The 25,492-nt window shown below is 38.0% G+C and overlaps 1 protein-coding gene across 25 annotated transcripts in view; it reads left to right on the forward strand.

Moving 5' to 3' along the window:
* Positions 1-25,492, forward strand: part of RIMS2 (regulating synaptic membrane exocytosis 2) — a 448,070-nt gene that overhangs the window by 61,925 nt on the left and 360,653 nt on the right. For all 25 annotated transcript variants that reach the window (XM_084510626.1, XM_084510614.1, XM_084510622.1 and 22 more), the window contains one exon: positions 19,503-19,713. In XM_084510626.1, coding sequence (XP_084366752.1) covers positions 19,503-19,713 — 211 coding nt within the window. The remainder of the gene's footprint in view (positions 1-19,502; positions 19,714-25,492) is intronic.

Here is a 25,492-nt window from a genome sequence, read left to right on the forward strand (position 1 = left end):
TTACAGATGCCACAAGGCTGCGAGAAGTATGATATTTAATAGCAGGGTTATATTCCAAAAATATTCTGAATAAAAACAAGCTGTGGTTATGGTGTTATGATGCCATGCAGTAGAGGTCTGATACTATTCAGCAGGATGAATTTGTTAGGTAGGGATAGTTTATGCAGTTGACCTAGGATGGAGAAAACCGTCCAAGTAGAAGTTCTTTTACAGAGAATATGGGAGCCATAATAATATATCAACTGAGGAAGAGTCAGTATTTGTGAACAACGTAAATGGCATAATGGGATGTGTACACAATAGCCTGGATTTGCTGTGAAGAAATGTTTTCACTCTGCTAAACTTTGGTAATGTCTCACCTGGAATAGTGTGTGCTCTGTTTTGGAAACTGTATTTCAAAAATGATGTGGAGTGGTTAGTGTTCATTGGAGAGTAATAAGAATGATTAGTCATATGTCTAAATAATATGGCATGTACAAAGAAAGATTGAAACATATGAGATGGTTTAGCCTACTGGAGAGAAAATCCCAGGGGATGGAGATGAACAAATCTTTAATTATGCAGAAAGTTGCTGTAGTTTGAAAGGAAAATTTTCTCTTCTCCTTCCTGCTCGTGTTCAAGCAGAAAGAATTAAACTTAAGTTGTGCCAGGGAGGATTCAGTGATTCAGTTTGGTAGGGAAAACTTTTTAATGGAAAGAAAACTTAAAATGCTTAAGTAATTTGCCTGGGGCTTGTGTGGAAGCTCTGTCACTGAAAATCTTAGACTTGGCAAGGTAAATATCTGTTGTTACAAGAGACCCAAGTGTAGGTGGTTCTCACTAGGACAAGAGAATGGATTAAGTGACTTTTTCAAGTGTCTTCCAGCACTGTGTATTTGTGATCATATCAAGTCATTGATTTATTAATTAATATGATTAATTTTTGTGATTATTGTAAACTTTCACAGAGAAAAATAGAACAAAAATATTAACAGGGCAACTTTTTTATTTACTTTCTTTTCCTGACTTTAATGGATTGCAGAGGACTGTTGTACTTGGGGATCATTGTAAGACACAGAAGTCTGTATGCCTGAAGACATTTTTACCACTATCTATAAATGTCTGCACATTTTCCACTTGAAATCACTGCCAGTATCTGAGTCTGTAATGGATTTTAAGATACGTCTGGCTGTCCAATTTCAGTGATGGAAAACTTATTTACAGTTAATCTGGGGAGGACAAAATGTGTGAGAAGGCAGACAAGGAATCATGCTAGTGGTTGAGAATGTAAGGTATCGTGTTATAAAATTCCGTTTTGCTCTCAAAGTATTTTTGAGGCAGGAATAGTTTGACATCCTTTCGACATGAATTTTTTATCACAGAACCACAGAATGTTTGAGGTTGAAAGTTCCCTCTGGATGTCTTGTCCAACCTCCCCTGCTCAAGCAGGGTCACCTAGAGTCACTTGCCCAGGACCATGTCCAGAAGGTTTTTGAACATCAGTCTCCAAGGAGGGAGACTCCACAACCTTTTTGGGAAACCTTGTTGTGCCCAGTCACACTCACAGTTAAGTGCTTCCTGATGTTTAAACGTAGCCTCTTGTGGTATGGTTTGTGCCTATTGCCTCCTGTGCTGGCACTGGGCACCACAGAGGAGAGCCTGCCTCTGTCCTCTTTGCACCCTCCTTTCAGGTATTTATGGACAATGATGAGACCCCCCCCTTGAACCTCTTCTTCTCCAGGCTGAACAGACCCAGCTCTCTCATCCTTTTCTCATACTGTTATGCTTTGCTGGGCTTTCTCCAGTTTGTCCAGGTCTCTGCTGTACTGGGGAGCACAGAACTGGACACACTACTCCAGGTGTGGCCTCACCAGGCCTGAGCGGTGGGGAAGGATCATCTCCCTTGACTTGCTGGCGATACTTTGCTTAATACAGCCCTGAATACCACTGGCCTTCTTTGCCCCAAGGGTACACATTGTTGGCTCCTGTTCAACTTGCTGTCCAGCAGGAGCTCCAGGTCCTTTCCTGCCAAGCTGCTTTCCAGCTAGGTAGGGTCCAGCCTGTGCTAGCGCATGGGGTTGTTCTTCTCCAGGTGCAGGATTTTGCATTTCCCCTTGTTGAACTTCATGAAGTTCCTGTCAGCCCACTTCTCCAGCCAGTCTAGGTCCCTCTGGTGTATCTGCCACTCCGCCCAGTTTTGTGTCAATCCACATTGCATCAGTTCATGCAGCCCGTAGTTCATCAACTTCTGTGTGAGAATCTTGTGGCAGATGGTGTCAAAAGTCTTCCTGGAGACAAAGTAGATGGTATCCGTTGCTCGCCACTCATATATTAAGCCACTCATTTCATCACAGAAGTTCATAAAGTTGGCCAAGTATGACTTCCTCTGTTGAAATAGTTTCCAGGATGAGCTGTTCCATCAGCTTCCCAGGGACTGAGGTGAGGCTGCCTTGCCTGTGCTTTCCCTGGGCCCTCCTTTGTGCCTTTCCTGAAGGCAGGAGTGACATTTGCTTTCCTGCAGTCTTTGGGCATTTGTCCCAGCTGTCATGATGGATCAAAGGTTCAATATTGAGAGTGGTCTTGCATATCTGGTCTTCCTTGATAACAAATATTTTTATCTCCAGCTCCTGTGTACCTCATCATGAGTTTTGCCTGCATTGTTCAAGGTCTTTCCATGTTGGCATCCTTACAGAGTAGGGATCCATAGCTGCCTTCTGAAGAAATTGCTTCAACTGTTGAGCAATTGCTCAACAATTAGCCTGTCAATTTTTGTTTCTTCACATATATATGGCATGTATTTTGTAAAAGGTATATATGGATTTTTCTTCATTAGGACTTGCTGATGTTCTTTGTGCCTAAGTGTTTCACTTAAAGTTTATATATCTTTTTTTTTTTTTTTATATATATATATATATATATATATATTTTTTTTTTTTTTGTAAGGACCCTGGAAAGTTATGTGATTGTATTAAGCTCCAGTCAAAATAGAGGTATTCCCATAATCTGTATTGGCAATGCCCAGCAATGCCCAGCAATGGATATTTAAGAACTCACATATGGAGCAGGGCACGCAGAGAGTAATTCTGGTACAGCCACTTGGCTGTGTTGTAGTGGTTTCCTGAGGTGAAGGCTGCATACATATTGCTGCATTTATTTCATAGCCATTAGGAATCTCTCTGCCATAAGCATTTTCAGTCCCATTCGAAACCTATTTATATTTTTGGCTTCAGAACTTGGTGAAATGAATTCTGCAATTTAATTAGGTGTTGTATAGGAGAGTTGTGACCTTTTGTCTGCTTTAAACCTGCTGCCTATTAATTTTATTGGGGGAGTCCTTCTTGTGTTATGTAATTCCTTAGATACTACGGTGGCTTAGGAAAGACAGTTTCTTAATATTCGCTGCTTAAAGATATCCAAATACCCAAAAGATTTTTATTTTTTTTTATTGCTTTCTGCATGAAAGTTAAAGCTTATTATTAAGGGCATCATCCAAAAGCCTCTTGAACACTGACAAGCAAGGGGCATCAGCCACATCTCTAGGAAGCCTGTCCCAGTGTTTGACCACCCTCACAGTAAAGAAATTTCTCCTGATGCCCAGTCTGAACCACCCCTGGTAGATCTGTGCCATTCCTGTGCATCCTGTCATCACTTCCCAGGGAGCAGAGGCTGGCACCTCGCTCAGTGCTTCCCCTCATCAGGAGGCTGCAGAGAGCTGTGAGGTCGCCTCTTGGCCTCCTCTTCCCCAGACCAGACAACACAAGCACCCTCAGCCTCTCCTCATAGACTATATTGTGGAGCCCAGAACCACACACGATATTCAAGGTGAGGCCACAGCAGTGCTAAATATAGTGGAATAATCACCTCTCTAGGCTGGCTGGTTGTGCTGCATTTAGTGCATCTCTGAATACGGTTTGCCCTCTTGGCTGCCAGGGCACACCACAGGCTCCTGTTGAGCCTGTTGTTGACCAGCACCCAGAGATCCGTTTCTGCTGAGCTACTATCCAGCCATTTGTCTCCATCCCAGGCACAGAACCCAGCATTTTCCTTTGAGCTTCATGCCATTAATTATAGTGGATATTTTAGTCAGTGTCTGAAATAAAGCCATTTCTGAAAGGATCACTCCATTTATTAGAATCTCTAATGAATTCAAGTTAAAATACATTGGCATTTCTCAAATATTTATCATAAATCCATGGATCATTGTTTTTGTATTCTAAATTTCCTGTGTAAACAATGCGACTACCAAACACTAGGTAGCTTTGAATTTCATCATATTGACTACTGCAAGTGTGATAGTAAACCCACATAAAAAAATGTTCAACGAAAGTTACACTATATATAGTCAGCAGGTTTATTTGCAGTCCGTTTAGTTGCTGTTCAGTATGGTTTTTAATAGAACCTGTTGAAAATAGCACATTCCACTTGAAGGAATATTTTTCTCAAAGAGAAAAATATATCTCTGCAGCCAATACACTTGTGAAATTGGAGTCATAAGAAGTCTAGCACTCTCCTGTGTTTATTTTCTCAGACAGGAAGATGGAGAGAAAACTGAGAGTAAATGAGCTGAAAATAAAAGTATAATTTATGGTATTAAAAAAAAATAATATTCCAAGATTGTAGCTATCTAGCTATCTCAAAGTCAAATATTATAAATCTCCCAAATACCTTTTTAACTGTAAAAATATTCTTGTCTCCAAATAAAGTCAATATGAGGTAACTCAGCAACTTCTGTTGTGTGGTTCTAATGACTGATCATGACCACTACTGTTATGAGACTGGTAAAAATTACCACTTTTAGCATAAAGTTACAGTTGACTGACTTGTAAAGATGCCCTAGACCTTAGTCAGTTTTTTTCCTCCTAATATTTAATGCAAGAAAGCCTTATTTATGTTGGTTGTATTGTTCACATTATTAGTGATGCCAAGATAGTAGTAATGAATATGGTGAGTTTTGGTTTTATCAGAAGGCAGAGTTGAACATTTTGGGGACAGATAGATGTGATCATAAGAAACATATTTCTGGACTTAACTTTGATTCCAATTTGCCCGTTTTAGTTTTAACACATACACAGAATGTAATTCTGCAAACAAAACCCACGATAAAGATACGAGATTTCACATTTTTGATATATAAAATCTTATTAATTGAGGAATTAAAAAACACTCAGGGACAACGTGAGGAACCTATTGTTTGGGAAAATGCCTATTCATGGAAGAAAAAAAAAGTAATCTTTAAACAAAAGCCAGGTGGTGTGTTATAATGAGGAATTCCCGAGGATCTGGGATTAAAAAGAGAAATGGTCTTGCAAATAGAAAGAGAAGAACAAAACCAAAAATATTTAACTGGTCAGCAGTTAGCATTATGGGCAAAGAAAAAGTGACACCCCTCCTACTCCCAAATGGGATAATCCCAATGTATATACTTCACTCTAATAAGATAATAGATAAATGATAAGAAAGTAATTGTACTTTCAAATAAGGTAGAGCTGAAATGAAGCTATGTTAGCTATTTAGTATACTAAAATCTCAAGCTATTTTGTGTTCTGCATAATAATAATAATAGTATGACTAAGAACATAATGTTTCTATATGTATATGCATGAGGTTTAAATAAACCCATTGCTACCTAGGCCGCACAGACTGCAGTATTTCGTAACATCAGTAAAGCAGCTCCAGAAAGCTTTATGTGAGAAGATTTTCTCTTACATTTTTTGGAATTTCTCAGAGTTTTTGGATCTCATGGGCTGTGGTGCTACTAATATGCTGACAACATCCTGCTTTGAGCTGCTTTCCAAAAGAAACGGACAGTACCCCTAGAGGGATGACAGGTTGTCTGAATGAGATAAGCAAATAGATTTAGAAAATGCTGGCTTAAGCTTGACTGAAACAAGACAGAAGTGGTAATCTCACTATAATAAGAGGGAAGCATGTTAAGCATGCAGCTGAGTCACCGAGCCCAGTCTCCAATGGCACCTGCCTTCGTGACAGTGGCAAAAGGGATTCTTGCAAGATGTGGAAGCTATCCAGTTATTTTGGCACAGAGTGTAACTATCATGTATATTTTCATTTTTTTTTTTTCAAAGATTTCTCCATTTTGTGCGCTAAAGAACTGATGGTAAAGGCTGTACAGCAAGTTCAGTTTCTGTGATGTGTATTAAATCTTAGGAAGGTCAAACCTTCTAGACAGGGTTGTATCTCAGCTGCTGCACACTACTGGATAAGCATTATTCTTAATAATTTAAATTCTTTTTCCTTTAAAATGACACAGAAAACTATATTTTGTGGTAGAAGTGGTGTGAAGCTTATTATACTTGGAATATTGCTAGTTCCAAGACATCTGTTTTTATCATGATCCCAAAACAGAACAAAATGTTTTTGACTTGCCAAATAAAATTGGAACATCACTTTCCCAAATGTTCATGACCATTTTAGACTGCAAATGATCATCTATATGTGTAACAACATGTTTAAATGTGGCCATCAGTGTATGGCCTGTCCTGCTTGTCTCTGATGCTAAGTGAGCAAATTCCCTTGTGCATTTGAAAGGAGTAAATATCCATCACTTACATTTTTATTTTCCTCCTCTAATATGCTTCTGTGTTCCCATGCAATTTTCAGTCCATTACAGATACCTACTCTTTTATGTCCTCTTTTGTATCTGTCAGGGGTGGTAAAAGAGTGGCTGTTTTTGCTGACATAGTCTGACTAAAACTCTCTGGAAATATTTAAAAAGGCTTCGATTTCACAAAAGGCAGACTCAATTTCAGTGAAGAGGATATATAGAAATATAGGCACCTATTAACTGTTGAAAATACAGATCTATGCTATAGAAGCATCTGGAGTTCTATTCAGGAGTGAGTATTCAATGCACTTATAGCTACTGATAATAGAGAGTATTTTTCATTAATGTTTAAATAAAGATTCATGATATACATCTTTATTAGTCTCAAATTTGAGGAAAATCTACAGGTAGAAAATTAACTCTTTTTGTTAACTATTTCTTAACTAATGAAATAATGTCATAATAAAGATATTCTTAGCTTTCTTATAAAGCTGCTATTTTCTTAAAATAATCTTTTGGTCAAATTCCTGGAGACAACTTGGCAGAGACTGAGCACAAGAAAAGAACAAGGGAATGCCTTCTGCTTCATACGTTTTACTTACAGGTTGACACAAAATGCTGTAAGCTTTTTGCTACTCTTGGATCTCTCCTCATGCTGGGAGAATTTGTGATTTGATACTTGGGCAGAAAATAAAGAAGACAGGAATCTCTGATGAATAGTGGTTCATGGTTCTCATTGTGAACATAACAAATACCAAAGCCTGAATTTCAGTGGGATTTATATTATCTACATCACATAGCATGCCTTAAGTTATTCTTTGTCCTCTATCAAGTTTTTGTTTGCTGATTCATTATTCCCATTGGGAATTTAGAACACAAAAATTATCATATGGAGCTTGTACTTACAGTGCCTGATACTGAAGGAAAGTTTGGGAGCTCAGCAGTTGCAGAGCATCTCTGCATAGACAGAATCACAGCCTGAAACTTAGAGGAGAGAGCTGCATGGTACATCCGGACTGTGTTTGGTGTATGATCTGAAGGCATAACGATAAGTTGGTTAAGAACTTTTGATCCTGCTACAAGACCAGATAGCAATGGTTATAGTATTTTCAATAATGACTTAAATCAGGCCAAGGTTTATAATCTGTCTATACCGAAGTTTTACAATTATCAATTTTATCAGTCCTGTTAAATAAGCAGTGATTGGTATGACAAAAAGGCTTTCAAAAGGGTAGTTTTAATGAATGCTAATTTGAGGTATAAAGGATTCTGAATAAATTTTTTTTTTTTTTTGCACCAAAGGTGCAGCTTGTTCTTAAAGCAATAGACACTATTTGCTCTTTCTATCATGTATGATTGATCTTAAGACGTGAAAAGCACACCATGAACGATGTTGGTTAAATATTCAGTAGAAGGGAAAGATTTAATGGTCATGGATGAATCAATTCTAACATCATAACTGTGTAACTGTCCTCAAAAGGTTGCATAAACTTCTGAAAAAGAATCAGGTTCATGAACCAATGAACAATTTCTGAACAAGCAAGTAGGTTTTAAAACACTCTAAGTTAGCGACAGTAGCACTAGAAATGTTGGATACCCTTTAACTCCACCTGGTTTCGTTGGTACTGGAAGATGTTTGGTGCTTCACAAAGGCTGGCTGTGTGGTTTAAGCCCTGCATCTTAATGTTTGCTACTGAATGCAAGTACTGAGGACACTTTGTAGCTGTGCAAATGACTTCTGCAAATGACCCGGGTGCAGGTAGTGCTGAGTGCTACTGTGAAGCATTGAGCACTTCCAGCTGCTGATGATACCAGGGGAAGCAGTGGTTGATTTTCATGCTAAGTTTCACATAACTGGGTATTTTTGCTTACTTGCAGGTTGAAAGCAGAACCAGGCCTGTCAGTCATCAGTATCTGGGGAATTCCTGTCCCCTGGAGTCAGGAAACACAGTTAGGCATGCTGGAAATGCAATTAGGGTTCCCAGCTGCAGAGCTTTCCTGGAGAAAGTTCAAACATTGGTGATGTGCTTCTAAACTAACAACTCCTTTCAATACCACTTCTGTGTAACCGATAGCTGTGAACCAGCATTGTGTTTGGCTTTGGAAGGGTTTGTTCTATGCTTTTATGTGTTTGGCCAGTTTGTTAGATATAAATAAAATGAAGTATTTGTTCCTTATTCAGAAAGGTCTGGAGGGGCAGTTAGACTAGAGGAAAGAAGTGTCAATTTGTCCTCCCTTATTTACGGCAGGAAAGGAATGGAGTGGTTTAGAAAGGCTTGACTGTAAGATGTAAAGCTCTGCCACATTTGCCCAGGAAAGACATCCTGAGTGAGACGGTTATCCTTCATCACCAGGCACAGCTTGTGTCATGATGATAGTTCTTGCTCCAGTCTGCTTCTACAGATTTGAGGTTCACTGAATGGGTATCCAGAATATCTCAGGTACGGTCTAAAAAGAGCACAGTCCTCCAAACATTTGTATCAATGAAATCAGCAAACAGCCCTTTATTTTGTAGACGAGTGGATCTTTCTAATTTTTCAGTATAATCATCCCCATTTGCTTTTGCATGTGCTCTCTTGGCTGGCCTTCTGTGATCATAGTAACAGTACTATTGATTTTACAGAAGAAGGAAATTCACTTATCTCTTCCTAAAGATGTTTTTTTCTGATTATGATCTGTATAGAGAGAAAGTTGAAGTAAATTCATAGTGATGTGGCTCCTGGAGTATCTTGGACTCAGAACAAACATAGACAGATGGTGCCAGGGTGAGTCGATCAGAAGCCTGGGGTGAGGATGAGTACTACTGGGTACAAAGTCTCATCTATGAATAACATTAACAGACAGTGAAGATTGTCATAGGGCAAAAAAGCCGTCTCACAGAAACAAAAATCCAGTTTTTATTGTACGCTATTGGGAATTTTGGTCTGTCACAGTCATGATTCTGTGATTTCAACTTGCCAGTAATTCCAGTTGTGCCCTCCACATGTCACTCCTTCTTAACCTTTAGTAAGCTTTACATCCATTTGTGTATCCTGTGCTTCCACAGCTGAATATGATAGTTTTGTTTTAGGAAGGGGATGTTCTTGATTCAGTGCAAGGATATTCAGCGGAAAGACAACTTGAGTGCTGTCAGCAGGAGCACAGCCTGCCCAGCACAGGTCTGCTTTGCCTGTGGATACAGAACCGTGTCAGAAAGCAGTTTTGGAACAGTTGGGGACCCCCCATCTCCCAGTTATGCCCTTAGGCATAAAGGCAAAACACGTTTTCTTGTTTGTACTACGGTGTTCACCAACAGGGTGAAAACCACTAACGTTTGTATGACAAAAATCTGATTAACAAATGACCTCTGAAACAGCAGACTCTTGTCTATTTCAACACTGAATGTGTATTTTAGTTAACAAATATATTCCAGCCATGTCTCATCATACATAATGATGGCACTGCATTCTTCTCTTTATATTACCCTTAATGAATCTTTAAAGAAAACGTTCTGCTATCTGTACTCTTGGAAACTATTCTCTAAAAGGTTTACTATTGAATTTATGACTCCAGTGTGTATACTCCTTAACTCTGTCAATATTAATTACCTATGTACACTAAATAAATACTCTTTCTTTGGTTAAACATGTACTGATGAGTCACGATAATCCCAGGATGAAAACTTTTGTCTGCTCTGCTCAGCTTTTTAGATGGTGATTTGTTCAAGTATTGGCCATTATATCATAGGCAGTGCCTTTGCCTCTCTGCCAACAGAAAGACGAAAGGGAGATGTATATATAATCGACTTATTTTGGGTGCCTGTATTTAAAGAAGGATGCTGCTTTCAATGCTGGAAACGTAGTTACAAAGATCTGTTTTGTAAGGGGCCAGTTAACATTAGCACAAAGAAGAAATGGACATTTATCAGTGTTGATACTGGGCCTTAGAATGTTAATGTCCATGGACCTGGTCAATCCTGGATGCAAAAGGCTTATCTAAAATAAGAGTGGTGATTACTTTCAGACATGTGGACTTTGACAATTCCACCTGAAGTGTCTATGTTTTGCTGTAGGAAGATAATTGATAATTTTCCTGCAAAATATATTGCAGATTATCAACGGTGTCTTTAATTTATGATAGTAGATTTGTTGAAATACCACAACAGTTGAAGATCCCTCAGGGAAGGGGCAAAGGGAGAGCAACAAGATGGAGTAAGAGCCTGCTGAGTCTGATGTGCAGTGAGCATCTGAGCTGGATGAACTGATCGGTTCAGACCTGTACATCATACTATTTAAACAAAATGATATCTCAGAAACTTACAGGATCACATATATGACACAGCAGTCTATGTAGTAACTTATGAGCCCTGCTCAAGAATATGGAGAAATACAGTGCTCGAATATGAGAGCAGTTACACAGGAAGCAGATTGATGAAGAACAGAGCTAGGGCTTGTTTGACTTAAGTGCAATTATGCTAAAACAAATGTGAGTAGAATCTGCTTCTATTTACTGTTTTTCCAAACAGAAGTACTCCAGGAAAAGGCTTTAATGAACTGAGATCACAATCTTGGCAGGGAATAGTGTTCAAGTGTTACAGGAAAAGCGAATTTCACAGAGCAGTCTCTGGGCTAGTTCCTGGCCTGTGAGTGTCACGGTGTCCTTGCTCCTGCTGGTTTACAGGGCCTGCTCTTACCCCACACTTCCCCTCCCCTGGGTTACGAACAGCAAAGCACGATCAGCAGGGCTACTGGTGGCCCAGTACTGCTGTCTTACAGCCCTTGTTTATGCCCAGTAGGGCTCAGACCTTAATGATTAATTAATAAGCTATTTTTTTGGGGGGAGGGGTTGGTTTTGCACAGCTCTGATTATTTAGAAAAGTCAAACATTGTCTTTTAGGAAGTGTTAGATTAACTACTGTTTATACTGTTTTTGGGACACAAATCTCTTTTCAGTTATTATCAAATACTGTTTACCTAAAATGGAGAAATACTGTGTTAACCTAATCATCATTATGCTTCAATTCAGTAAAGCGTTGCGTTTAGTGAACTTTTTGACTAAAGGGAAGGTATGGCAGCCTGGCTTTAGATACAATTAATATGGGGAAAATTGTTACATGCCATGTTCACACAGTCATAATAATCTGTCCTCCAGGCGAGAGCATCCCTCTCCTTTTGTGAGCTACTTGCACCTGAAAAATCGTAATTATTTTTATATTTGAATTTCAGTGTTAGGAACCATTTCTTCACTTTGTTTCTAGAAGAAACTAACCTGACGAAGGTAATTGATGTGTTTTGGCCCTATTTCCTGTTACTTTTAAAACATGAACAATATGGAAAATGACAGTCTCCTGAAAATGGGAGAGGTATTTCAACAGGATTTCCCCTTGTAGTGCTGCTAGCACGGTGGCTCCACTGGTGGTCCTTTTACAGTAAGAATACTGATACTCATAAACCATACAAAACCCAGATCTGCCATAATTAATTACTACCACCTATTACAATATCTATGGTGGTGATAATTCATCATCAATCACATTGGTGTAGTCTACATAGATGATGATGAGCTAACACTGTAGCAAACACAACTGAGACTTGCCTATACTAACTTTCTTAACATTGCTCAAAATTATTTCCTGTTCATTAAAAAAGGAAAAATGTCAAGATAGGAACAATCCTGTTGCAGAGGTAAGAAGATAGGGGCTGCTTAATAATTGAAGCTGCTCATGAATGTTGTAAACAATGTGGAATGAACTCACTCTAATCATGATACTGTAATGTCAGGAGGTGTTACATTTCGGAGCCAAGACAGTCTGACCTATTATTTGGCATGTATTTATTTGGGTTGTGAGTGTAATCATCTAATGAAAAAGTAATTTTGCCTTTCATAGTAAGGATCACATAAAAGTTCAACACAGTAAATTTGCTTTTTTGGGCATTTTTAAAACTATGGGCATGAAGTTAATGGCTTCTTTTTGTAAGTTAACTGATGATGCAAATAAAGTAACCTGAGTGACTGTGAGAAATATTATCTCTGCTGAAGATGCCCTTTATAAATGTAATAATGTTGTATTGCGCTTAATAGTCAGCCACTGAATTAGCATTTTTAAGGTACGTTTGATAAACCTTGCATCCCTTAAAAGGAAATGTATAAAGTAAATAACAGCATGATTTATGAAAACAAGACAAATGTAAAATAAATTGGGAAACTTTTTTTGTGGGTGAATTATTTGAATAGAATGGTATTTTGTGTAATTTTTAATAATGAGGCTGTTCTTTAAAAAATTAAAGTCTAATAATGCATCTGATATTCAGTCCTTTTATTTAAAGTGAAATTTGTGATGACTGCCAAGTTAATTCAGTGACAGGAGATGAGATTTAAAAAGTTATATAGATGTGGACAAGGTTGTTTACAGCTGATGTTTATTTGGTTACCTAACACAAAGTATCAGAAAAAAATCAAAAATAGCCAACATGCAGCACTATTTCTAATAATTTTAGACTGATATGAGGTCTCTGTTACAAAACATTTCATTTGAGCGAATCAGGAAGAAAAATGCAACAACAGTTACAAAAATCTGCGTGGTTTTTAAATGTAAAATGTAGAATGATGGTATAAAAATAGACTGTAAAAGGATTATTCTTCTGAGAGCCTCAGCCAAGTGTACTTGGTGATCTAAATTTCAGGTGAGAATTGTTGCATAGGGGATAAAAGTCTGTATATGCCTGCACAGATGTGTCAGCTTTGCATGGAAAATATCTAATTAAGTCTTAGTTTTTGCATAAACCTCATAGCATCAGCAGGAGACTGAATGCTGAAAGACCCATTGCTCCTGTGCATTGCTACTGAGACCTCCACTACCGCTTGTCGAAGGTGCTTATCAGCTGCAATATGTGATGTTACTATGCTATCAGTATAGCTGGAGATTCAAATAGTGTCACCTATCAGGCCTCTCAAATGAGAAATCCTGTATGCTTTCCCATATTCAGTAAAGCTTGAGCTCATGATGCATTTTTACCCCTTGACTAAACAGTTCCAAAAGTGCTCTTCTATCAGCATGGCTGTTTTTCCAGATTTGTAACCAGAATTTCTTTCAGGCAATTGTTCTTTCCCATTGGATTTGTTTGAAATTGATCAAAAGAAGTTGAAAGTATCTGGATATGTATGGCATGTACATATGGGTAGCTGCTTACACCTTGCTTCATAACAAACTAGTTTAAAAAAAAAAACAACATTCAAACAACAACCAAAAAACCAACATTTGATCATAATTGTCTGTATATCTGTAATCTCTAATTGAGTTTTCTTTTACTGGGCTGGAATATAAATTAAATGACAGTACAAATGCCCATCTTTAAAGAGCCTGTTCTGTGCTCTGCCACACACACTTCCTGGCAGCCTGCTTTTACTCAAAGTCCAACTACTGGCTCCTGATCTTCCCTGTCAGCTGCGGATTAGTACTTACAGCTTCAGCACTTTACCAGAGCTGCTCCTTTGGGATAGTGGGGAATGCAAACACAGGGACAAAGCCCAAGGAGCTGGAGATAAAGTATTTTTAATTGAGGCAATGCAGTTGTGGAATGAACTTGGAGGGAGAGATTCCTATTATTAGTCAGGCACTGGAAGATCACCTTTGTCTGTTAAACTGGTATGGTTAATCTTACTTTGAAGGACACCTAAAATTACCTGGGAAGGGCCAGCCTTGTCACATAGTGGGAAAAAGAGTATTTGGAAAACTTCCTCTGTACTATATAACAATGTGGATTTACTTTACCTCCTTGGTGCATTAAAAAAGCAGTCCTAGTGATATTTCCAGTATAGGTGGAGAAGGTACAGAAGTTGCTGGCAAAATTAATTAGAAGAATAATGAAGATGTTTTAAGGGAGAAAGAATGAAAAATTTAACTAGAATGGAGTTGGATGTGTTACTACATTCTGCCTCTTTAAACCTTAATTGGGACTTTATAGCTTTTTATATAGTACAAATTGGGAAAATACATTCAAAAATTTGGTTACAGATTAATTTTAACAAATAAAAAGGCAGTCACAAAGATATCACTTCCCAATTCGGTCTTGCAATTAGCTTGAACTGTCTGCTACAGGAAAGGAAGAAACAAGTATCAGTGTTTTTTAAGGAAACCTGGGAGGAACGGACACAACCTTTCTTTTTTCCTTTATGTGCATATTGTCTGGCTTTATCTTGCTGTCATTAAACCCACGTAGAAATATCGTAAGATTAATTGGATCAGCCTTTAGTTGGCCATATGTTAATCTTCTCTGTGTTTACTTTTTCTTGTAGCCCTGTGCAAGACTATTGTACCTAGAATGCTGTTGTTCACTGCTGCCTTGCCAGGAAAGAGCAGCCTCACTGCTGCTCATAAACAAAGTTATTAAACAAAGGATGCAGTTTTATTCAATACTGAGCAGTATATATATATATATATGTATATATATTTATATATATTTTATATATATGTATATATAAAAGGAAAAAAAAAAAGGACAACTAAGGTAATCCTTGTGATCTTACAGTTACAGTTAGACTTTCAGTCTATTCAGTCTTATCCTACCCATTTGTTAAAATGGAGTTGTTTTTTTCCCCCCCTCATTTTTGCTTGTCTTTTTTTTTTTTTTTTTTTGAGTGTCTTAATAAATAAACTAGATTCGATATGACTTTGTCTGTAGTTGCAAGCACGTTTATGATCATACAAGACTAATTCATTATGACATCAGAACAGCGCAATGAGCAATATTTGCTGTTTGGTGGGGGAAGTCAAATAAACAGAGAATGTGGAATAGTGCAAACTGGTGGTCTTTGCAAAAAGCCCTAATAAAGGACGAGGGGAGAAAATGGATCTGGAACAGCTTGAAGACCTCCTCCTGTCCATATCTTTTACTTCTAAGAGTGGCCTGTACTAAGTTCCCACCAGCATAGATCAAAAAGTAGCATTTTACTGCACAGTTGTGTTTTTAAACTTCTTTCAATTTTCATTCTCTAAAATATTTTTCAGTAGAATTTGTTTTGGGTAAAGCTGAAGCTTAGACATATAGCTGAGGTAGTTAGCTCTGAAGTTAAGCCTACTGACAGTAGAAAATAGTTAATGATTATTCATTTAAGGAAACCAGACAGTTAACATTGTATTTCAGCTTAATGAGACAGTGGAAAATTCATTTTGACAGAAAGTTAAAAGACTGTGGGTTAAGTGAATGTTTGTAGAGATCACTGCTGGCATCTAGTTTCTGACGGGGTTTCATTTTCACTGGTACAAAAGCTCAAAACTCTGAATTACGAGTGACATTGAAACTGTAGTTGTGTTATCAGCCTCTGTATGATAACTCATTCATTTTAAACAGAATTTGATGAGAGTTTCTTTTATGAAATCGGGATTGAGTCTTCCATTGCTTAAGATTTTTTTTATATCTGTTGGACTTAAAGTAAAATCATGATTTTATGAAAAGGAGTTTTATGTGGTCTCCTTTCTCATTTCAGCCATATACTGGCAAAACCGACAGTTTGCGATTAAGGAAAGCTCTCTTTTGCATTTCTGAAGATAGTTTTCTTTTTAAATTTACTTCTTTATAGCCTCCACACGCCAGTATGAAGGCATAAACTCAAAGTTTTGCTGCCCATTTCCTTATGTAGTGCTGAAAATACATGTGAGGTCACTGGTCAGTTGTCCCTAACACATGGGATTACATGTGTAAGAATAATATCCATTCCGATAAGAAGTGGGTGTGATTAGTGCTGGGTTTGCTATCACTGTTGTAAAAGTAGAAAGCTTTAAGTGTTTGATACCATAGAGGGAAGAGCGATGTATCTGTTAACGGGTGGTTGCTGCCACTGCACTGAAAAAATGGTTGAATGAAGGGACTTGGCAGAACTGAAAGTGAACAAACCCTTTTTGAAGTCTGGATTCTGGCCACATCCGTGCTCTGTGCCTGGGAATCGGAAATGAGGCACAGGCTTCAATCAGTGGGAAAAAAAAATAATGAGAAAACTTTGAGGGAACCACAGCCAGGAACTGAGAAGTGGCTGCTGTCTGCCTTCTGCACCCTGGGTACTTAGCCTTGGAAATCTCAGAAACGTTGAAGTGAACTTTTGTAAGGCAGCAGTGGCTTTGCAGCTTCTTGTCAGTATTAAGGATTTTGTGGGGGGGATACAATACTGCAAATTCTGTAGGCATTTCTGGGGGACAGAAGAAAACAACTTCTGCATTGTAATAACAGAAGTCAGATGACTGAACTTGCTTTTCTTATTTACCATTGGCTCATGGTTCATGAGAGGCCCATGGATTCCTGCTCTTTGATTGATTCTGCATTTCTCTTTGCCAGAAGGGTGTGGGGGACCAAGGAGAAGCAGAATTAACTGAACTCCTTTCCAGAAAACAAAACAAATACCTTTTTGACCTTGACAGCTTCTACAAATGGTTGCATTGATACTCAAATGCCCTCTATGCAGCTATCTTGTATATAGCTTTATAGTACACAAGTCTTGACTAGTGATACAAGCTTCATGAACTCGAGCAGATATGAGTGTGATTCAGGGAACTCATTCTCACAGGAAATTAAAATGACCAGAACTTACATTTAGGTTTTCCACCTCAACTTTCCATCAGTATCAAGTCTTTGTATAAACTCCTACCAGCCTCTCATTTTCCTCTAAAACTACAACAGTTGTTAAAGTGCATTCTTGTAGTGTTTGGAAACATTGTGTGTGGAAAAGGAGAGAGATTTTGCATCAAGACAAAGAGATGGCGTGTGATGGTGCTATTTGAGGCCATTGTCCAAATACACATAGATATAAATACCCATTGCTAAGTTTTCCACTTAAACATTTTTTACTGTATCGTTCAATGTAATTATTTGGGTTTATAAACAGAAACCCTGTCTTTTTTTTTTGGCTTAAACCCTTATATGCTAGATGTTGAGAAATAATTATTAGATTTTATAGAAAGGTTTTTTCTTTAAGGACTTTCTATTTTTTTGTTTTGTTTCAAGTATGCATATTCATTTCAAGTGGTTCTTATCAGTACGTAGAATGCATACTGTGTGTACTCTGTTTATTTAACAGACTTTTGTTTTCTGTGTTTAATTTTTTCCAACAGCTGTCAAAATGTGTAATACTTTTCTTGAAACAGAAAATGATGTAATAATGAACTATTTTGACAGAAAAAATGTTCGATACTAGAACGAGGATTTTAGAAAACTTTTCTGTAAAGTAACCTTGAAAAGTTTATACATTGAGGCAAAAGTTACGGTGACCTTTGCATGGATGCTTGTGCCCAAGAGGAAACAAAAGTGAAATTATTTCAGTACATGAGGCTTAGGAATTGGCAAAAGGCTTGTGCTTTTTATGCATCAGTGAGACTGGTAAGAAAATAATCATAAAAACAAAGGCTGTAGATTAAAAGGAAGCCACAAAACTAAATGCAACCTAAAATAAACTTGAAGTTCAGCATAGATAATATGCATTAAATGAAGAACACAATGTTTGGCAAAATTAAACAGCAAGCAAGGTCTCGGGCTTTGCATGTGTTATTGATGGACATGGGCCAGACTGCCAGCTACCCGTTGTATAGTGCTGTCAGTGTAAAACGATGAAATGTGCCAGATTTCCAGAACGAAATTCTGTTCTCAACTTCATCCAGCTCTTTCTTAATAGTGACTCGTGTCCTGCCTCATTCAACACAGAGCAGTCAGCAGTGAGCTCATGGACCTGGAGGAAGCCCCTTGCTCCTGACCCCTCAGGCAGCGGTGTACCCATGTCCCTCCCGTGGTGACCCCATGTCCCTTGGGCAGTGTCCCCACATCCCTCTCATGGTGTCCCCCTGTCCCTCCTGTGGGGCCGGGGGTGCAGTGGGGCCTCTCTGCTCTGCCTCAGGCCAGAGCTCCTGGCAGCCTGCAAGGGACTGCTACGGTCTGAGGGCAGTGTGTGGACTTAAAAGAGAACTCAAGTGACAACAGCCAGTAGATTAGAAAGATGAGGCATAAATTGCATGAATTAAACCCACTTTGTCTCTGGAAAAAGGCCAGCGGGGGCTGAGAGCAGGAGACATCCCATTGCTGCACAGAAGAGGCCTGCCTCCTGCCTTGCTTGATGAAAGGTGGGAGCTGCCTCTTAAATCCTATGACTCCTCTATGTTATAACACAAATAATATTTTTAGGGGAGTTTTCCCCTAAAGTAGCATGCCAGAAGGAATTGTTGCAGTATGAACTTGGTAGCTGAATACGAATGTGCTCCTAGTCCACTGGAAATGGAAGGTAGAATGTGTGGGATTTCTGTGTGTGCATATGTGTGTGTCTTAAAATATTGTTCCTAGGTTTTACACCTAAGGTAGTCCTTTATCGTGAGGTGGCATGAGATGGTGGTCACTAGACATGTATAATGATATGAATGGCTTAAATAACGGATAGTAAGTTGCTAAGTTGACATATCTTGCTATATGCTTGTGGTTGCACCCGTTGCTTGATAAATGATAAAGCATTTTAGAATAATTAATCTGTGCAATATTGGCAATATCCAGTGTTGTCGGATAAATGAAGATAAGGTGTATTAAGATAAGATACTTGCATGTGTCTGGTGGAACTAGGTGAAAGTGCACTTGGAAAAACAAATGAGATTTTTTTTTTTCCTGCTATTAACCAGTTTATCATCTAGTACCATGGGATTATGAATCACTCACTTCATGTTTCCTACTGTTGTATTTGCAGCTCACAGCTTGGTCACATCCCAAAGCAAATTACTTGTCTTTGTAACAGCTGAACTGTGTGCTGCATGTTACTAGTGTTGGGCCACCTCCTTGAGTTTAGTTCAGTTGGAGAAGTAGTAGTTCTTGAAGGTTACACCTCTGGAGCATCATAAATTACACGTATTTCTCTCTGATTTTTGTTCTGAAGTTGATTGTGGTTTAGTGATTGTGAAGTATTTGTGGGCCTAAATAAAAAGAAAAAAAAACAACTGTTAATGATCTCTTTTCTTCTGCAGAAAATTACATCAGCAGTTTGAAATGTATAAGGAGCAAGTGAAGAAGATGGGCGAAGAATCACAGCAGCAGCAGGAGCAGAAGGGTGATGCCCCAACCTGTGGCATCTGCCACAAAACAAAATTTGCTGATGGCTGTGGCCATAACTGTTCATATTGCCAAACTAAATTCTGTGCACGCTGTGGAGGAAGAGTGTCTTTACGGTCAAATAAGGTATGGACTTACAAAAGCTTAGTAATAAGCTTCTAACCTCATTGTCTTTTATTCATTGCTTATGCATCCTAATCACAGCTACTGAAACACATTTCCTTAAAGGATGAAATGATATCTACTTTAAGGTCTTCTAAGACATCTATCCTCATTTCAAATAATTTCCATTTGCAGATGGATTTGTGACTATGTCCTTTACATTAACACATGCCACATTTCTACTGTAAGACTTATGCAAGTACAATTCTTTGAATAGAGGATCAAGTTTCTGTATTGGAGGCCGGGAGATATAGCTAGTGATCCAGTGATGCTAATGTTGAGACACTGTGACTATTGCAAATTAGAGCAAGTTTTTTTTTTTTTTTTTTTTAATATTATGCTTGCCCAGAATCCTCTGTACAAGATTATCGTAAAGTGAGTGCCAGAACAGTATATAGAGTACGTTACGGACTTTTAAAATGTTTATCTATTAAACATATGCACATATATATACACATGTAAGTATATTACATTAAAATATTCTTAGTAAAAATGCAATGCACTAACAGTATGGAGCTTCAGCTAGTATACTGTTTTTTATTATACAACAACAGGTAAAACAGCAAGTTGAATTTTTAAAAAGTTTGGTCATAGAATAAAACATTCAGTAGAACAGAGGTAATCAGAAAACTTAAGTTCTGAAAGAACTTAAATTCAGTGTTTTAGATAGTTGGCATCTCACACATCTTTCTCAGTTTCAGACAGATATTTGTAGAATATTCTTGACTACTCAGGACTCCTTATGCTAGCCTTTGTTGCAATATCTTCTGTAAATCAATACAATCATTTATTAATGTAATCATTTGTCAGTATCATTTATTTCCATAAATCAGTTTCTTCTTGTAATAGTCATTGCAAATACCATGCAAACTGTAAATATTATCTTAATCGCTTGGAAGGCAGGTGACAATGTTATGTATTTTTTGTCCAAGATTGAAAAGGAGGCTTAAATAATGGACTCAAGTTTTGATTGACAGGGTAGAAAAGAACCTTCTACTTGCTGATGATTAAAGTAACTGAAATTATGTGTAAATCTGTCAAACTGCCTTGATAAGACCAAATTTTGTTAAAAGTAATTTTAAAATTTGTATAGAACCTTTTGTCTTGAGTGTGCTCACATTATTATTGCTTTTTATAACTAAATTGTGTTACCATTAATCAGAGATATAATAATTCCTGTACTGATATCATCTGACTATAAAATACCATTGAGACACTTTCTTGGATTCATTATGTCTACGTTAGTAGAGTCATACACTAGTTAGAGTCAAAGAATAAAAGCATTAGGAGGAAGGCTTCTTCTAATGAGATGTTCTGAGACATCATTTAGAATCATAGAATGGTTTGAGTTGGAAGGAATCTTCCTCAGGATGGATCTGAACTTGGCAGAAATTTCTCTACTGTCTCTTGACAGGTTTCCAGTGGATTCTTCCAATACCCTCTAGACTTAGAAAGTTTTTCTTTGTCTAATCTGAATCTGTCTTTCTGCAAGCCCACTTCTGCTTTCAGTATTATGAGTCTGTTCAGCAACTTTTCTCAGTTGACATTTTTCTACTACTATGGATAATTTAGTGTGGTAAATAAACTTTTCTGACTCTCATTCCTTTCTGTTCTTGATCACTTATGAATATGCTGGACAGAGCATCTCTAGAGAGATTCTCTGTGAGGCTTCACTGGTGATACCTCTCCCATAAAAAGCCCTGACCATTTATTCATGTTCTTTTCTTTTTGTCTTAAACTAATAAAATTTTCTTATGGAATAATTAATTCCTATTTCACTGCCACTGATATTCTTTAAAATCCCAAGAGGCCAAACTCAGCTATATCAGCAGGTATCACTTACTCAGTGACTCCTTGAAGGAATTAAATGTAACAGACATGACTTTTCCTTACTAAAGTTTATACCTTTATCTTACATAGCTAAAACATTAAACTTACATAGCTGATTCATACGTTTGCATTAAAATTAAGTCCATTTTGTACAAAAAGCATTATTATGTGGAAGTTCCTTCTAGATCAAACAGATAAAATTGATAATGATGGTACTGCTGCTTCTCTGCTCCAGCTTATGACTTTAGGGATAGGAGCATTCAACCAGAATGGGGAGTTTAAATTCTGTGTGAATAAGGGAGCTTAAACTGGCATCTCTTATGATTATGAAAAATTTCAGATTGATTACAATTGTGTTTCTCAAATAATAAATCATATAACAGCAATTTGTAGTGGTATAGGTACCACTGATACACAAGGTAACACTGCTATTCGTTCTTAATCATACACTGATTATACAGGAAAATACAGAGAGTGAGGCAGTAGACAGCAGAACAAGACTTATGCAGCTGAGAAATTTATATGTTAAAATGTTTGACATCTACTGCCTTCAGATAGATAAAACTTGTGTGCAGTAAATATAATTTTCAACAGCTCAGAATGCCACTTCATTAAATCAACCTTTCATTCCTAGAGGAAGAAAAGAATACTTGTGTGAAAACTTAATTTGAAGTATGGTGAATATCTGCTTTAAGGATGTTCAGCAGTCTGCTATCAGTTACACCCACTGAAACATTCTTCTCTCTTTGTCTTTGAACATCAAAAATTAGAGATTTTCAGTTGTTTTATAGGGCCTAACATCTGTGTTTGAACTACACAGGGTATATACATGTATATAGGAAATTTCCCTCATTTCCCTCTGGTTCTGTCAAAAATTTGCATTTTGATTATTTCTCTGGGGTTATGTTTGATTTTCAGAGAACCATCAAGTTCTTTTCCCTTCTTTGTTGAGTGCAGGACGTACAGTGTGGACCATCCATATGCAGCCACAAAGTGTAATCCATTTCATTGTGTTGACAATTGACAGGCACCAAAGAATTAGTCTGTCACAGGCAGGATTTCCAGGTCACTAGGATTTGGCATAAACACAGTGATTTGCAATCGCATACAAATAAGTTGATCCTTAAGAGACACTGTTCGATTCTGTGTTTCTCTAGAAAAGACATGTGACATTACTGACTTGATGGAAAGGATTTCTTCAAACCATTTTTTTTCCTGTTCTTTAGTGTAGGCCATGTAACACCTGTAGAATCTGATAACATAAAACTGTAGTCTTCTTTCTGAAGAATCTCTGTGCCATTATCTCAGGAAGAAAGAAAAGGAAGCTGCTGAATTATTCCGAAGACAGTCTCCTATTTAAAAGATTCAAATTCACAATTGGAGACTGTAAAAGTTATCCTTCTAACTGGGATGAATTTCACATCTCAGTCTCTCTGTGTGTAGAATAGAGTTCATATTATCAGATACATTAAAGACCTCCAGCACACCTGAACTCTGGTCATGGTTATCGGAAAACAACAATGCCACAGTGACCATCCATGACTGTTAAAACATTTCTAAACAATGATTAACACCATTTAATTTGAGGTGAGCAGCTTTCCAAAGTTATACCCCAACCTAGCAGGACTACAGTTCAGCCATATATCTCATGGTCCTTAGCACAACTCCCTCCCCATCCCTCACCTCCAGCAGTGTTTGGCTGCCTTTGCTCGAGGGCAGCTCTGATGGGACACAGCTGCAGCCTGGGATCAGCCCAAGTAAAGTGGTGGGAGAAGGAGCCCTGTGGGGGCTTCCACCCCCTGCTTGGGGCTGCCTTTTGGCTCAGGCACTTGGCCTTGGTCATTCCCTTGGTGCCATGGCTGGGCTGTGCCCCTGCTGACCTGCATCTGTAGGCTGGGCCTGCTGGCCAGCCTTGGTTCTGCCTCATCACCACGGCCCTGTTGGGATTGCCCTGTTCCCCTCGTGTGGGGACTGTGGGACACAGCTCTGTTGGTGGGGGCATGGCCTGGCTGAAATCACCCTTTGTGCCCTGCTCCTGGCCCTGGCTAGGCCGCTGGCCCTGGCTGTGACGGGGCAGTATAGATGCAGCTGTCCTAGCAAAACGTAGTTCTTCTCATTGCTGCATTTGGTACTGAGATGAAAGGCTTGCACAGCAATCATTTTGAACCAGGAGATACTGCTCCTTTCCAGCCTGTAAGCTTCTCATGCGAACTTATACGTAGCAATACTGATACCCAGCTGCAGCATTTCTGTACTGACACCTCAGGTTCTCTTGATTCTTCAGAAAAAAAAATATATCTGTGATTCTAATAGAAGCTTTGTGGATATTATCATTTCTTTCAAGTGATAACTGCAGAAACTATTTTTGTTACTCGCTTTATTATTTTAGGCTATTTTCACTTGGTGGCTGTTTTGAATCTCATTAAAGAGCAGATGATAGCTTCAATTTCAACAGAGGCTAGGCATATTTGAACTCTTCACTCTGTTTCAAAGCTTTCAAAAACCTTAGAGATTATTATGATCCTGACACAATGAAGAACTGATAATATTAGGCAAACTGATACTTTTGCACTTAAGGTGAAAACATACTTTCTTGAACAGTGGCTTTGGCTTACCCAGTCAAATACCAGATTCACCTTCTAACATTTTTTAAAGGATAAGGTGTAGATATTGACTTTAATGCTACATTTCTTCTGAATATGGAATGAAAGTCCAGTAATTTTACTCACATTTCTTTGTCTGAATATTCATGGAGGTAAAAGCCTTTTCCCACAAAACTGATGTTAAAATGTACTTGCATTTTCACATGGAACCAAATAAATATTGCCAAAATCTGACCAATTTGTTGCTTTTTAAGCATTTGTTCTTTGAGAACTGGATGGGATAATTTCTTAAATATCTTTGCTATTGAAACGACTGACTGGACTGTCTCTCATATGGTCAGTCATGTCACTCCTTATGTCGTACTGGTGTGAACTCAAATGCTGTGCATCAATGCTGGGGGAAGCAGCTGAGAAGCTGGCGGTAGTCCTAGGTGTCTAATGAAGGGTAACTGCTTGTCTTGAATTTCACGTCTTTAAATTTCATTGCCTGTTTCTGAAAAGAGACACTTCATCCTCCAAGTTGCTCTATATAGGTAGATTCTGTCTGCATCAAGACTTGTTGATCTGTTGGGATTCACACGTTACAGTGTGAATGACAGGATTTAGAGTCAGAACTGCCTCCAAAGCCACCAATTTCTGGAATTGCTGCTTTGCATTGGAGAATTTACACTGATATGTTGAAGTGTTTAAAGCTCTTCCTATGCTGTTAATTTCTGAGAAATATCTTACATCTCCTATGAGTATATAGTTTATAAATGAGTAAATATGTATTATTTTAATCTTTACCTAAGCAGTGCTTGTACTTTGGAATATCTTTTAAGCTAAGAGAGAAGAGACTTCCCTACTGATACGTGAAAATGACTTATCTGCTGCAATTTTCACAAATATTGACTGAGTTCGTAGGAAATACGAGTTGTTCTGTTCTCCTTGCTTATGTTCTTAGGATGCATTTAGCATTTACGTTAGCTTTTCTGAGATTAATATTAAATTTTTTAAAGTAAAGTGAAGCTATTGGAAACTGTTGAACACAAATTCAGATTTGGCAAAATGAAAGTGAACAGAAGAGTGTTACCAGATCAATATTTATGAGACAATAGTTTCTAATGTTAGAGCCTAGTGATGAAAGAGTAGTTATTAGAAAAACTGTCTCAAAGCTCTTAAGCTGTCTTCTCTTAAATACGTATCAGTGTTACAGTGAGAGCTTGTTTCTGTCTTTTAGATTTGAAATGAGTTTTCTCTATTACTGGCTTATATATTGTCATCTTTACTTTTCTTCTTATATTAACTTGTTTCTTATGCATTATGGTTTT

This window comes from Aythya ferina (genome assembly GCF_964211825.1).
Source record: "Aythya ferina genome assembly, chromosome: 2".
In the NCBI taxonomy this organism is placed as follows: Eukaryota; Metazoa; Chordata; class Aves; order Anseriformes; family Anatidae; genus Aythya; species Aythya ferina.